This window comes from Vigna unguiculata, chromosome 5 (genome assembly GCF_004118075.2).
Source record: "Vigna unguiculata cultivar IT97K-499-35 chromosome 5, ASM411807v1, whole genome shotgun sequence".
NCBI lineage: Eukaryota > Viridiplantae > Streptophyta > Magnoliopsida > Fabales > Fabaceae > Vigna > Vigna unguiculata.
Genome location: NC_040283.1, coordinates 1029280 through 1044672, shown reverse-complemented (window position 1 = coordinate 1044672; position 15393 = coordinate 1029280). Strand labels below are relative to the sequence as shown.

The window sequence follows — 15393 nt, the reverse complement described above, 5'->3', positions numbered from 1 at the left end:
TTAACTCATGATAACTAGGAAGAAAACATTTATTACAGTTAAACCATGTATTGATGTTAAGATTTGAAATGGTTATTTTTGGTTTCAAAACTTCAATTACTGAATAAGTAATGATTTTAGTCACTTCTTGCATTTAAACTAATATTCCGTAGTAAATTTTTTATCATAAAGTTTAGAGAAAAACTATATATATATATATATATATATATATATATGGTAGAAACAATATATTAAAGATAATAAAGAAACTTACTACTTATTATCATATTGAAATAAAAGTAATTAAAGAAGATATTAAGTTATTTTTGACAGTTAGTTATATAATAATATACTGGATAATTCTATTTTAAAATAAATAAATATAAACAGCAAAAAATAATCTTTTGTCTAAACAAGTTAGGTCCCACATGAGAAAGAAACCTTAAAGATTTTTGTTCAAGAAAATACATATTAATATAAAAAAAGTCAGATTTCGTCAAAAATATAAATTCAAATTATTCACATTATATAAATCGTAGTTTTTTTCATCAAACACTTGAGTTTATTTATATGATTGAATTCCAACAACTTAGAACCTGATTAAGTTTTCAGTATATTCAAACTTAAGTTTGAAAACCACAATTCAGTCGAAAAATGTCGAAATAATTCTTAAACGAATTTTAAGATTGCATTATAACTCACTTTGAAAATAGAAAATTGTTTTAAAGCTCCAATTTTAAGTTTTCAAAAGTATTTTTAAATTTTTTAACCTTTTGTTCAATTATTTTTACCTTTCATTTTTCATCTTTTGTTAAAATGACAAAATACATTGGATAACCAACTCAATGTAAAATTTGAGCACAAACTAAATTTGAACATTTTCTTAGTCTAATTTAATAATCATGCCCTAATATGCACCTAATAACCCACAAAACCAGTATTAACTAACTTTATTTTAGAAGTGTGAAATGAATCTAGGAAGTTTTTATTAGACTCATGATACCAAGCTTGAACTTGAAATTTTGAACAATAATTAAATATAAGGTTTTTAACCTGATTGAAACATAAATCTGATTTTTGCCTAACCTACTAAAAAATCATGCAAAGTAGGTTTCTAAACTTAGACTCGTTTTAGAAGTTCGATGAATGAATTGAATTTTTTTCTTTTTTTACCTAAGCCACTATAGCCTTCAAATAGGTTTGAGCTTTGTATTTTAAACACAAATTATTAAATTATGATCCTTTTGTGCTAAATTAAATTTGGGCTTAGACATATAATTAAATCAAATTTATTTATCGAGCCTTGTGATCGATTTGAACGCATTCCATCTTTTTCGTGGTTACACATCAGTAGAGAAATTACGTGGTTATTTTTTTTATTGCGTTTTTATTTGTTGATTTTTGAGTATGCAAAATGAGTTTCTTAAATGTATTAAGTAAATAAATATTCAACTTAACTTTGTTCTCTCCCTATATCAAGTTAATGTATAGGAAAACTATCATGTTATGGTGATAAACTGGTATTAAATTGGTTTTACAACTAATTATATCTAATATTATAATTGTTTAAGAGAATATATATATATATATATATATATATATATATATATATATATATATATATATATATATATATATATATATATATATATATATATGTATGAGGAGCAAGAGAGTTATTGTGACTTCATGTTAATAATTCAAAATAATTATATAGTTTATATGAAAGTGTGACGAAGAATTTTGAAATGAAATACTGTCTTAATTTAGATAATATATAGAATGATAAAAGTTTCATAACTCAAATGAAATATGTTAATAATACTGATTAAGCCAAATAATATCAATCACCACATTAGTTTAAATATTCGAAGTAAGATTGCTTAAAATATTTACAGAAAGAGCCATGTATAATCTTTACATCAATTCAAGTATTTAAAGTAAGATTGCTAAAAGATTCATAAAAAAAAAAATATATATGTATCCTTTCAAAGGAGTTAAAAGAATTTTGTTACTTCAAATATATTTTTCTCTCGACAACTAGACATAACACAAAAAAAATAAATAAATAGAAGTAATACATCATGTTCCCACAAATGAAAACAATTTTTGTAAGAATGTATAGAATGTCATATGCGCATAATATATACCGTTCTGGGAATGACCTCCCTCAACATGTTCATTTTGATTTTGACTCGATAAATATTTATCATAAAATGACGATAAAATGACGAGTTCCAGTCATGGGCCAAGGTAACGAGCAAGGAATCCGAACAGAATTTAGGCCAAGCAGGAATTGGACCGAGCAAGAATTGGGTTGAACAGGATTTTGACGGAGCAGGATTTGAGCCGAGTTGGGACAAGTAGGAATCAGGCCTAGCAGAATTTGGATCGAGCAAGATTTGGGCCAAGGTGGTTAGTTCGTTCCTAAAAGAGAGAGATTTAATATCCAGCAAAAATATAGGAATCAATTGCTGATATTTTGCCACACTAATACGTTTTTTTACAAATCAGGTAGGTAGGAGACTTATATAAAAAAGAAAAGAAAAAGAGATGGGGACCCTTTTTTTGGAATCAAAACTACTGCAAGAAAGGAAAAACACATATCTATATATGTAGGAGCTAGAAGAATAATTTATTCTTAATTTTCGTCTCCTTTAGATTCCAAACCGGAACAATATTGATATTCAATTTCACATTAGTTGTAAAATAATTAGTAATTAGTATCTAATTTAATGAAAAATAGTCATAAATATATAATCCAAAAGATAGAATATTTGATTAGAGTTGAATATGTTGGAAGCAAAGGTCCCAGCCAATTTAAAGGTATTAAAAAATATAGTATTTGCAAAAGTTAATAAAGAAATGTTAGAAGAAGACATGTTAGGGACAAAGAATGGTGGAAAATGGTGGACAAGACATGTAGTTTCTGTGGCAGAATACAGATGGTGGCTAAGGGGAAAGGGGGGGACTCTTTGCTTTACTTATTCAGATAATTCCAATAAAGGATAACACCAAAAGCTACACCCATTTTCAGATTTACATAATCAATGCAAAAATATTTATATTTATTTATTTATTTTTTTCATTGTTCTTTGATGGATGATGATGATGCTAGGACAGCCCCACAACCATGCATGGACAAGGACATGGAAGATGGAACACATGCGCATTTTGCATCAAATCTTTATTTTTATTTTGAGATAAGATCGTGACTTGATTCCATAGATACATGTATATACATTATCACTACCTATACTTTTGAATTTCTAAGTACAATTATAACGAATCAAAACTATAACTTTGATTTTCAGAGAAAAACAAAATCAATTTATAAGATGAACATTGCACTTGTAGGATAGACTCTGATATTATGTTATAAGTTAATTTTTAAATTTAATTACACATCACAAAATCGGTTTGTAAGATGAAATTTGCACATCACTTATATACTATGAAATGATCTTATCTCTAGTTGATGTGAGACTTCCAATATCTTACTATCCTCTAAGCTATGATACATTCAATTGAAATTAATAAAAAGAAAATAGTATTTAAAATAAGAAGATAAAAAACCTATTTAATTAAGGATTTTAGGTGTGAGAAAGAAGTTAAGTTACACTATACTCCACAAGATTTGCCTCCATATCTTTATGAGAATCTTCCATATAGTCAACCTCCTTTTGCTTTTTCATTTATCTTTGTAATAAAGTTTGTTTTTCTCATTCAACAAAATATTCCATATTTTCATCATCATCGTTATAATTTTATCCAGTTATATTGCAGTGATATCATTGTATAAGTTATTGTAAATCATTAAATTGTTTTTATGTGGCGATATTTCTAATTACTCTAATTGTTGGTATTCATTTAATGGCTAAAAACACAAAAAGTATTGATCTTGGTGTGTGAGATGGCATGTGGAAACTGTTGTGATAGAGTGTGACTTGAGAAAGGAAAGGGAAGTGAAGGGTGTTATGGACACGCTCTACTTTACATATTTAAAATTTTCATCAATAACTTAATTTTAATTATAGTTTGTTAAAAGCTATCTTAATTTGAGTTTTTGCTTAAATGTTGGGTAGCCCAGTATTTAATGATGGGTTAGAGAAGAATAGGCCCAAAAACTATTCTCTAAGTGGGCTCTAACTCAACATTTCTGGATTGCAGGACCTTGTGTCCCTTGCTGTGGGGTTCTCTTAGGTCTTTGCCCCTTTCATTATTCAACACCCACTAAGATATTAAAGACCGTTACAAAATGTTTGTCTACAATAATTCTTAAACTATACAGTTAGTTAAAAATGATTGATAATTATTTTTTGTCTAATAAAATATTACATATAAATATAAATATTAATATTAGTGATTAACTAATAATGTTTACCTTTTATATGAGGTAATTAATAATTAATATTTAATAGTTAAAACTAGGACCTGTGGCCCAAAGTTCATCACTTAACTTAGTTCGAGCATAATTAAATTAAAAAAATAGTAAATTTTGGTATAGGTGAATTCAATCCAACTCAGCAATCTCGATAGAAAAAAATACGTAAAATACTTTAACGCAATTTAACAATAATTTTACACAATTAGAAAGTTGAATCAGAGAAATGCACAATATTTGTTTATTTATTTATTTGTGATTTCTTTATAGCTCTCGTTCTCTCTCACAATAATGTGAAGATTTTTTTCGTGTAATTTGAAATTTGATTTCAGTTTTGAAATAAAGAAAAGAGCGGAGAAAGAAAAAAATAAGTAAAAGATCATAGTTCTTTTAAAACCCACTAATCTAAGGTCCGATTGAACCAATTTTTTTTTTCTTTTAAATTGACTAATAAAGGAATTGGATTAAATTGATTCACCAAATGACTAATTATTGACAAACTAGATCGAACTAAATTGAATAGCATAATTTTAAGGCTCCATTAAAACATAATTAATTTGTGTTCAAATAAATAATTTTTAAATTTTATTAAGTGATTTTTTTAATAGTTTTTTTTTTTAAATTTTTTAACAAAGTTCTTTTCATACTACATATATAAAGCACTTGTAACTCAATAAAGATTTGGAAACTCCCTATAACCATCCATAATTTTTCTAGGTTACACTTAAAATTCTAACAAATTTTCTCTGTTTTAATAAAATTAATATCAAAATAAATATTGGAAAAATAGACACCTGTCATAGCGCAAGTTCCTCTGCTCCTCTTTCACCCTCGTCGCCGTTCTCCGCCTATTACCAGCTGACGCCGCCCTCTTCGCCGCCCCCTGCCTCCGCGACCTTTGGTCGCCCCTAATCGGCTTCTCCCTCAACGCCGACAACCTCCGCCGCCTCCTTCTCCTCGGCGATAAGAGGCTTCATCCTCCGTCACATTGATCCAGCCAGCATCTCTATGCTAACTTAGAATCTGGAAAGGAAAATTGTGATATCTATATTATTATTTGGTGTGTTTGTACAGTGATTCGGCTCTTATTTCTTCCTCGTAATAAGTTAGTATATGTAAATGCTTGTTTTTACAGGAAAATACATTCTATAGAGCTCTCACTTGTGAAGCTTTGATGACATTTTACTCAAAACTGATCTCTGAGCTTGGGCGTGGACCACTGGCAACAAACAAGCTTCCGAGGTCAACATCCGATGATCTGCTTTTGATTGATACCTCTGATTCATCCTCTGGATTGTTGTTAATCACAATTGGGTTCCTTCTCATGGTTTCTTTTGTTAAGGACAAGAAGTTTCGTAGTAGACATTTTTTATCCTACTTGTCTCTGCATAATCTACTTTTTTTGTTCCTTCCGAAATTTCTTTGCTAAACCACCAATGCCTAAAATCTACCAATTCTGAATGTATGAATTAGAAAATAGTCGTAGCAGGAAGTGTCAACTTCTTCCGCTCTAGTTTGTGAACACTTGCTTGTTTCAATCACTGACACAGTAGAAGTGATGTCACATTCCATTTACGTTGATAATCTGGACATCATTGATAGAAGTTCTCACTGAATATTATGCATGTTTGCAATCTGCTTCAAGTTATGGACCACAATGGATTGGGTTTTTTAAGTCCATGGGGAGTCTTTATCTTAGCTTATGTGTTTGTGTTTTTCTTTCGTATTTTTCCTTTTTCTTTGAACTTCTTTTTTGACCCCATCACCTATAGTATGCCCATCTCAACATTTTTTATTAGCATGCAATAGCATCAAAATCAGAGATCTTCCATTGCCACATAACACAAAGCGTAGTAGTGTTTGTTTGAACATGCTTACACTGATTTTTGAACACACAATATTGTTGGATTAGAACAATCTTTGGGATAGTTCTTGCTCTTATTTTCGTGCTCCTGATTTTTTAATACCAAATTGTGTTCATACTTTGCAGAGATCGCTTATTCTGGTTATGCTGTCTAGTTGAACATGCTCCGAGTATTGTGTCATCCCATACCAAGACTTCATATTCCAGGTCCTTTGGACCTTACAATCACAAGTGCATGCATCAAAGAATTTACAGAACACTGAGGAATGTTTCAGGAGATCCCTCCTTGTTTTGTCGGTCAGGTTTTCTTTTAATGCAGCAATCAAATATCTTTGGAAGACAAGGTATTCTGGGAAGCTGGCTTCCTGCCAGATACATAAGTAATGAATCAGTTGAGCTGAAGACTGACAATGATGTTGTAAGGTTCTCTCTGGACAAGTCCGATGATATTAATTCTACAGAAAAGAGCCAGAAGAACAAAAAAGTTAAAATGTCTAAAAAAGCTAAAGTGAACGAGCTTAGGTTCTATCGTTTGAAGGCTAAGAAAAAAATGAATTCCCCAAATCCAGAAGTTAGAATTAGATATAAGCTTGAAAAGGTTAGATTTCGTTGTAACTTTAAGTTTTAGTTTAAAGCTTTGTTCACTGCAACAAAATTGTCTCCATTGTTGATAATTTACTTTTATGATTTTATCCTTAATGTTTTTGGACATGCTCCAGTTTTCTAGCAGGTAACAATGGTATGAGCATCATTATGATATTTACTAAATTAATGTGCTTCTTTTCTTTGTTGTATGGGTGTTGAAATAACAAAAATGTTGCTGCTTATGGATTTGTTTATGAATTCCTCAATGAAATTGTATTTTGTATGTGGGAAAGTTTGTGAAGCTATATTTTTCATCAAGACATGATTACTTTGAATAGGAAATAAAAGAGACATGATTTAGTGCCTCAGATAGGCTGGAAAGATGCTTTGTTCCTTTCATCCTTAATTTTTATTTTGTAATGTGGGGGTCTTTTGTTTTAACTTATAATTCTACAGGCCAAGCGGAAGGAAGCTTGGTTGATTGAGAAGCTGAGAAAATATGATGTACCAAAACCCCCTCCAGAAACATTTGATCCTGAAATATTAACTGAGGAGGAAAGGCATTACCTGAAGCGCACAGGTGACAAAAAGAAACATTATGTTCCAGTCGGGAGACGGGGAGTATTTGGTGGGGTAGTTCTTAATATGCATCTTCACTGGAAGAATCATGAAACAGTAAAGGTTATCTGCAAGCCTTGCAGACCAGGACAAGTGCATGAATATGCTGAAGAGCTTGCTCGACTGAGCAAAGGCATTGTGATTGACATCAAGCCAAATAATACCATCATTTTTTACCGTGGAAAGAACTACGCACAACCGGAAGTAATGTCTCCTCCAAATACATTATCAAAAGCAAAGGTATTTTACGTTGCATTTGTTATTCATTGACTAAATGAGTTTGGTGATAAATATATTACGGTATTTTTGTTGAATTTATAGGCTACTCAGATTAATGACATTTGTATTAGGATGTGATAAGAGATACTAACCTAATAGTCCTATTTTACTGATACTAGAATCCTAACTTATGTGAGAACAAAATCTTTCTGAAGATAAAAGATAATATCCCTGCGAATGGGACATTTCTAAAAAGAATAGATATCAGGGTCCCTAAAATCACGGTGACACAGACATACCCGAAATAAAATAAAATGAAATTTGTTAATTTGTTATACAGATGCCATTGTAAGTATCCCTTGTTGATCCCTTCTACTGACAATTAGAAGTTTAGAAATAATCTCAACTTGAGGTTGAGCTGTAGAGCATGAGTACAAGACTGTGTTATGTATGTTGCAATATTAGAGGGCTGGAATAGTATAGGAATCAAACCCTTTGAAATAAAATAAATTTAAGTTGTTATGGCAATTATCTTTTCTTGATGACCTTAAACTAGGGGATAAGAATGACTATGTAGTTTTTTAAATATAATTCAGTAATATTTTTAATTAATTGCAGTCAATAGTAATGCCAGCACTTTGCTCTCTCACATGCCTCATGTACTCTAGTGAATCGCAACTATAATTTTTGTTTTCTATTGAGAGATTAAATTTTTTATTATTTTTTTAATTTAGATAAACTTGTTCTAGTAGACACCGTGTTTGTTTTCTGTGCTTTGACGAATTGGAAAAGTTAAAAATTGCGAAGTGCGGATTCATTGGGTTTTTATTGGGAAAACATTGTCTTGAGAAAACACTGGGTTGTATGAGCATAAAGCTTATGGGCTTACGGTTTCTATTTTGTTGTGAAAAATTTCCAGGCCTTGGAAAAATATAGGTTTGGACAATCCCTTGAGCATACTAGTCATTTCATTGAAAGGTTGGAGAAAGAGCTTGAAGAGTATCATCAGCACCTTGTAAAGTTTGGGAAAGGGAAAGAGGATACCACCACTCAAGATGTTAGTTTTGGCATATTACTACAATAATGTTTTTTCCTATAAAGAAGAATGACTAAGCTATAAGTTCTTACAATTTTAAAACAGCATATCGCTCCAATGACCATTTAATAGAACACATTGTAACGTGGTGTAGTTATTTTGTCAGGGATTGGAGAAGCGTGACTCTAATTTTGCTGGACGCCAAATGTCGCATAAATGAGGCTCAGACAACCTGATCTTGTTGGCTTTGGAGGAAATGTAAGATTTGTAACCTTCATTATTTTCAAGTGGTTTAAGGTCAGCATAACTTTTGCATGATATATGAAGTGTCCATATTAGGATTGAAATCCTGATGTCACAAAGGAAAAGGTTACTGGTTCCTCATAACAATACACGTTATCGTTTTAAATTAATGACAGTATTATTAAGCATGTGATACCTAGGACTGGGCAAAATAAACCAAACTGCACTGAACTACCAAAAACTGCACTGAACTAAAAAACAGTTCGCATGAACTGCACTGAAATGTTTTTCAGTTCAGTTCGTCTGAATTATTACAAACTGAATTGTTTTATGAACTGCACTACATCAGAACTGAACTAAACTATTTTTCAACTGAACTGCAATATTCTTGAACTGAACTGCACTAATTTTTAACTTAACTACACTATTTTTGAACCATTTTTGAATCGAATTGCACTGATTTTGAATAAACTTCACAATTTTTGAACTGAATTGTTCTATTTTTTAGCCGAATTACATTGATTTTGGACTGAATTACACTATTTTTGAACTGAATTACACTATTTTGAACCGAATTGCACTAATTACATATGATTGTAATACGCAATAATAATATAAAGTTTATAATTTGAAAGTGCTTAGGAAATAATACTTGAAATATGCATCATACTTCAATACACCAAAATCAAAATATTTATACATCTTAATACATAGGTTCTCCAGTAGGTTCTCCCATAAACATCAAAATGTTAATACATCTTAATACATCTTCAATCATCTAAATTAATTGTACTTGAAGATCCCACTTCGTCTTGAGAAGTTATATCTACAAAAAAAAATATATATTTTAGGCTTTCATATAAAGTATCAACTAAAAAGTATATAAATTTTCATATAAACTCACCTTACTCAAATTCATGAAGCTCTTTAGGATCCTCGTTAAAAAGTATAGAGAAAGGTGTTCCTCTTATTAACTATAGTTCTTTTAGTATTAAAAAATGGAAAATATCATTTATGGTAAAAGAATAAAAAAATAAGTTTCAAATAAAAATAATTAAACCATTTTTAAACATCCCAATCAAATAAAATATTTATTACTTAATACAGATAAAGTAATTATATATGTTATTCTAAATTGCATTTTCCATCCAATCATGTATTAAAAAATATACAGATATTATTAGTTAATCTGAATCAAAATATATTCTGGTTTTGTTAATTTGATTTCAAATCATGAAAATCATACCGGTAATAATTTCTGTGATTATGCCTTATATATATTATATATAATAATAATAATAATAATAATAATAATAATAATAATAATAATAAAATAAACTTGAGTCAAAATATCAAATCTTAACAAAATATATTTATCGTAATTTCTCAATTATTACAATAACATATTTTATGAATTAAAATTTAAAAAGAAAAAGAATAAACACGTGAATCTTGCTTCATTAATAAATATAATATATTTAAATTGTGAGTATAAAGAAAGAAAAAAAGGATTAATATGAATATATTATACAGGTTGAGTATATAAAGAAAGAAGTTGAAGCATAAGTGATTATTATTTTTTGCGTGTATTATTATATAAATAAATAATTAAATATATTATCTAGGTAAATAAAAAGGAAAAGTGTTGGTATATACAGAGAACGGAGGAGAAAATGCATCGGTGAGCGTGATAGAATGTGGACCGTGGAATTTAGAGATTGAGGAGAGAGATCTAACTATAGTTCACTGTATTGGTATAAACATTTAACTGTTTCCAATACAGTATTTTAAACTTTAGCTTAAAAAGTAGTACAGTATTTTAAACTTTAACTTAAAAGTAGTACAGTTTAATTTTACTATTAATAATTTAGTTATTTTTAATTTAAAACAATACAGTTAACTTAAATACAGTTCAATTAAATTATTTTTATCCAGTCCTATAGATACCATTAGTTGATTTCCTCATATTTTCTTCATCAGACGGACTAATATGGATTCTCTGTTGATTTATTTTTACTGATTGTGTCTTAAAATACACACTGATTTTGAAGTTGTAAATTATATTAAAAAGTTTTTTAATATTTGTTCAGTAACATTGAAATATGTTAGAATTTTATTTTATTATGAAATTAGAAAAGTAATAATAGTACTTATGTGACATTCTTCTGTATCCCATCGAGTCTTACACTGTGGGAAGTCCATAATTTATTTGGACTCATGATGTTTCACAGATAATAAAAAAGAGTATATATATATATATATATATGCAAATAAAATATATCAAAGTGTGTTATAAATATATATTTATATGCACGAGGACAAAGACAAAGACCACTATTAGAAGATGCACAAATTTGTACATGCAGGACCTGCTGGCCATTTATGAGCTTGTTTTAGATTTTTGAGTATCAATTTTATTGAATAAAAAGCTAACATTGTAGTAAGAATATTACATTATAGAAATAATATGAGAAGGTGCACAAATTTGTACATGCAGGACCTGCTGGCCATTTATGAGCTTGTTTTAGATTTTTGAGTATCAATTTTATTGAATAAAAAGCTAAAATTGTAGTAAGAATATTACATTATAGAAATAATTTTATAATTACGCTCCCATCTCTAATAAATACAAATATTTTAGCCTTTCCAATTGTATGTTTTATTCAACTACAAAACAATACACTTTATAAAGAAAAATAGAAAATTACAATCAAAATACTAAAATTTTAAATATTATAATAAAACATTAGATTTACTGACGTAATGCTAATATATACAATATATTTATACACAAATTATTGAAGCTGATTCTTATACCAATGATTCTAGCCTTAGAAAACAATGCACGGAAAACAAAAGGTTCAACAATTTTGTTTGGCCGTTGTTATTTATTTTCTAGTCACGTGACTTTGCTACAACCCAAACATGTTGAGTTACTTTTACAATATCTATATAAAATTTCATTGTTTCAAAAAATAAAAAAAAAATTGTCAAAATTAATATACCACCAGCCATGATTCAAAGAACATAATCCTAAGAAGTAGCAAAATATTGAAAACTGATCCTATGTAGTTAATGCAGCATTTCCAACTTAACTACTGGAATTTAGAATAAAAAAATTAGATGAAGAGAAAACATACAAACAGAGCATTACCTAGAAAAATAAAATAACAAACATTTTTTTTGTTCTTTCAAACTTTGGTAGTCAACATACAAAATGTTGAACACAACATCATCTCATTGATATATATTTCCAAAGCACATGCACTTGCATTGGTCACGGTATAAAGAGAGTGATTGATAGAGAAGGAAGAGATCATTAGAGAAAAAACAGGGTCAACCAACGTGACGTAATAGTATAATAATATCAAACTGGGATTTTTCAGAACATTTGAAGCAAAATGCACAGTTCAGTCAACCAATGGATTTGGCTAGCTATTGCTGTGCTGTGATGCAAGCATTTTCGTAATCATCATGCATTCATGCTTCTACTTTGGCGTTGACTTTTATCCTTGTTAAATGAGAACTAGCTACACTACACGTTCATTCACGTTCACTGTTATTGATATTATAAAAAGTTCTAATGATTCACTTACCAGATTTATTAATTTGCAGGAAGTTTTTTTGGGTACACTAAGAAGAAGAAGAAGCTGTGAGATATGGCGGATTCCTCACCATCAAGTTCCACAGTTTCAAGAACTGCCCTTATTCTTTTGAGGGTCTTAACCTTCATCTTTCTTTTCATTGCACTAATTCTCATTGCTGTAGCCAAACAAACTGATGATAACACTGGGGAAAAAATCAAGTTCAGTGATTTCTATACCTATAGGTAAGTATATTCATTGCATGGTTTATATATATATATTAACCATTCTCTTCATTGTAAAATTCACTAAGAAACGTAAAAGTGAAAAAAAAAAAGTTACTCTTTTCTGTAAATGCAGATATATGATCTCGACTATAATCATTGGATTTGTGTATAATCTGCTGCAAATGGGGTTCTCAATCTTCACTGTTGTATCAGGGAATCGTGTGTTAAATGGTGATGGTGGTTATCTGTTTGATTTTTTTGGTGACAAGGTAGATATTTCACGTCATAACAAAGTGTTATATATATTCATCAATCTTTTCCTGTAAAATCTGATAAGATTTTAAACAAGTTTGCATTCTTAATTTGCATGAACAGATAATATCATACTTTCTGATTTCTGGTTCATCTGCTGGATTTGGTTTGACAGTTGAGTTGCGAAGAGGTGCACCCTCCAACTCATTTACTGACAAGGCACACGCTTCAGCAAGTCTTCTTCTGATTGGATTTCTGTTCACTGTCATAGCTTCAACTTTCACTTCCTTTGCTTTGTCAAAGAAAACTAATAGTTAGTTAGCTTAATGCAGAAAAAAATAGTGATGTTCGTGGATTATAAATTTAAAATTCCTTCTTATTTCCATGGTTAATCTATGGTTCAATTTCTTTTGTTGGTGTCATTCAATTATGGATTTATTTGTACCTTGTCTATATCTTTTTGACTGTGTTTCTCTTTCTGAAGATATGAAACAACTGTGTTCTTTGAATTTGAACATAGTGATTTTTTCTTTTTTACTCTTTTGCTTTTGCTTCTATACTCATCTACTCTCGTTATTAAGTTATTAAATCATGCTGACTTTAATAATCTTCACGTTTCGCGAACAAAATAGTATACCACCGTTTTAACTTTTGAACCACGCCACATTTTTATTTTATTTCTCAAACTGACAATTTTTAAATAAATATCTTTGAAAGTGTTATCTATCAATTGTAGGAAATTTGCTAAATGAGCCAAATTTTCTTTTTAAATTTATTAAAATTTATAAATTTTAAAAAAAATATTACTTATGGATTGTGGGAAAGCATGATTTTATAAGGAAGTAGCATCTAATGAATGATCTGATTTTTTTTTTTTCAATTGGGATACTTTCAAATACAACTTTGGTAAAAAATAAAAAATAAATTTATGAAATACAAATTCACTTATTTTTAAACTAAAATAATGTCTTTAATCATAACTTCACTTTTTAAGCTGAAATCATACTTGTAAATACAATTTCGCTTTCTTTTAACTAAATTTAAGTATAATTCATTTTTTTAAAATTGTGTTTACAAACATAACTTAGTTATACAATTATTTAAAAAAATTATCTATTTTCATAAATTATAAAAAAATTATATTACTTTCGTGATTTTTTTTATCCTTAATCTAAATTTCAAAAGGAATACTAGGGTGATAGTAACATATTTTTAGATATCGAAATGACAATTAATAAACTATTATATATACGAGTTTTAGGTTAATCAACTTAAAATTCCAAGAAGCATACTAGAGTGGTTTGATAATTTTGAACATCCTCAAACCCCAAATAATCAAACAAAATGACCTGCAAAAGTGTTCTTAGCCTTTAGTTCTTTAAAACATATTTCCTTCCTCTCCTTTGTTCAAAGGAATATAATCTAATTATCCTAACTTTAGAGAAATATATCTATCTATATATATATATATATATATATATATATATATATCAATAAGAAGTTTTAACATTGAAGTTTATTACACAGACACTGATTTTTCATATCTGTTTGGTTTCTAATTGAACTTACTATTATAATCTGCATATGATTGCGTTGATAAGATGAAGTGAATGTTGACTAAGCTATTAAATATTTAAAATGTGATTAAAATAAGATAACAAATTATGAACTAAAATTTAACCTCGAAAATATTTAAGAAGGAAAAAGAAAATACACATGTGTGGATGCCATAAATAAAGCCCATAGAGCTTACATACCACATCACACTGATTGGGCATTCAAAGGTTTGAGAATTAGATTTTATTAAAAAATTATTTTTTGACTACTAAATTTTAATTACTTACTCTTATAACATGATGTGATATCTTTGAAGTGATTTTAGAATATTAAAAATAAGAAAATGAAAAAATAAAGAACCACTTAAAAAATATCACCTAAAATTATAAAAGAAAGTTGCCAAAATTTAGTTGTCAAAATATCATTTTTCTAACATAAAATATTCTTAAAAATGGAGGTCCAAAAGTCGAAAACATCATACGCTAAAAGTCAACGCTTTGAAATTTTTGGTTTTTACATAAATACCGACGACTTTAATTCAGAAAATAATTTTAAATTCTCTTAATTCCATTAATTAGTGAAAAATTTTGTTAAAGACTCACGAATCTGATAGTGTGAATGAAATATTCTGAAATCAATGTCCAGTGGTGTATTATCGACAAGCTCTGCCTAATACGGTCAAAGTCAACCAATGTAAAGAAAGCATAGTATAGTGTTAAGAATGATATCAAAGAAATGTGATGGAGGTTTCGCAGAAAATGATAAGCAAAGTAACGAAAGGTGTGAGATGCCAACAGTTTCCAAGTCAATCATTTACGTTTCATTCGGAATCATTAGGCATCCAC

General features: G+C 29.0%; 2 protein-coding genes across 2 annotated transcripts; both read left to right on the top strand.

The window, feature by feature from the left end:
• The first annotated feature begins 5142 nt into the window (after positions 1 to 5142).
• LOC114185582 (uncharacterized CRM domain-containing protein At3g25440, chloroplastic-like) lies at positions 5143 to 13256 on the top strand. Its single transcript, XM_028073401.1, has 9 exons — positions 5143 to 5389; positions 5499 to 5605; positions 6354 to 6825; positions 7269 to 7670; positions 8569 to 8706; positions 8840 to 8943; positions 12544 to 12757; positions 12953 to 13008; positions 13115 to 13256. The coding sequence occupies exons 2-6, from the start codon at positions 5538 to 5540 to the stop codon at positions 8903 to 8905; spliced, it is 1146 nt and encodes a 381-aa protein (XP_027929202.1). The 5' UTR covers positions 5143 to 5389; positions 5499 to 5537; the 3' UTR covers positions 8906 to 8943; positions 12544 to 12757; positions 12953 to 13008; positions 13115 to 13256.
• Positions 12588 to 13309, top strand: LOC114185920 (CASP-like protein 4D1). The gene is made up of 3 exons (XM_028073875.1): positions 12588 to 12757; positions 12873 to 13008; positions 13115 to 13309. The coding sequence occupies exons 1-3, from the start codon at positions 12588 to 12590 to the stop codon at positions 13307 to 13309; spliced, it is 501 nt and encodes a 166-aa protein (XP_027929676.1).
• Positions 13310 to 15393: the final 2084 nt, after the last annotated feature.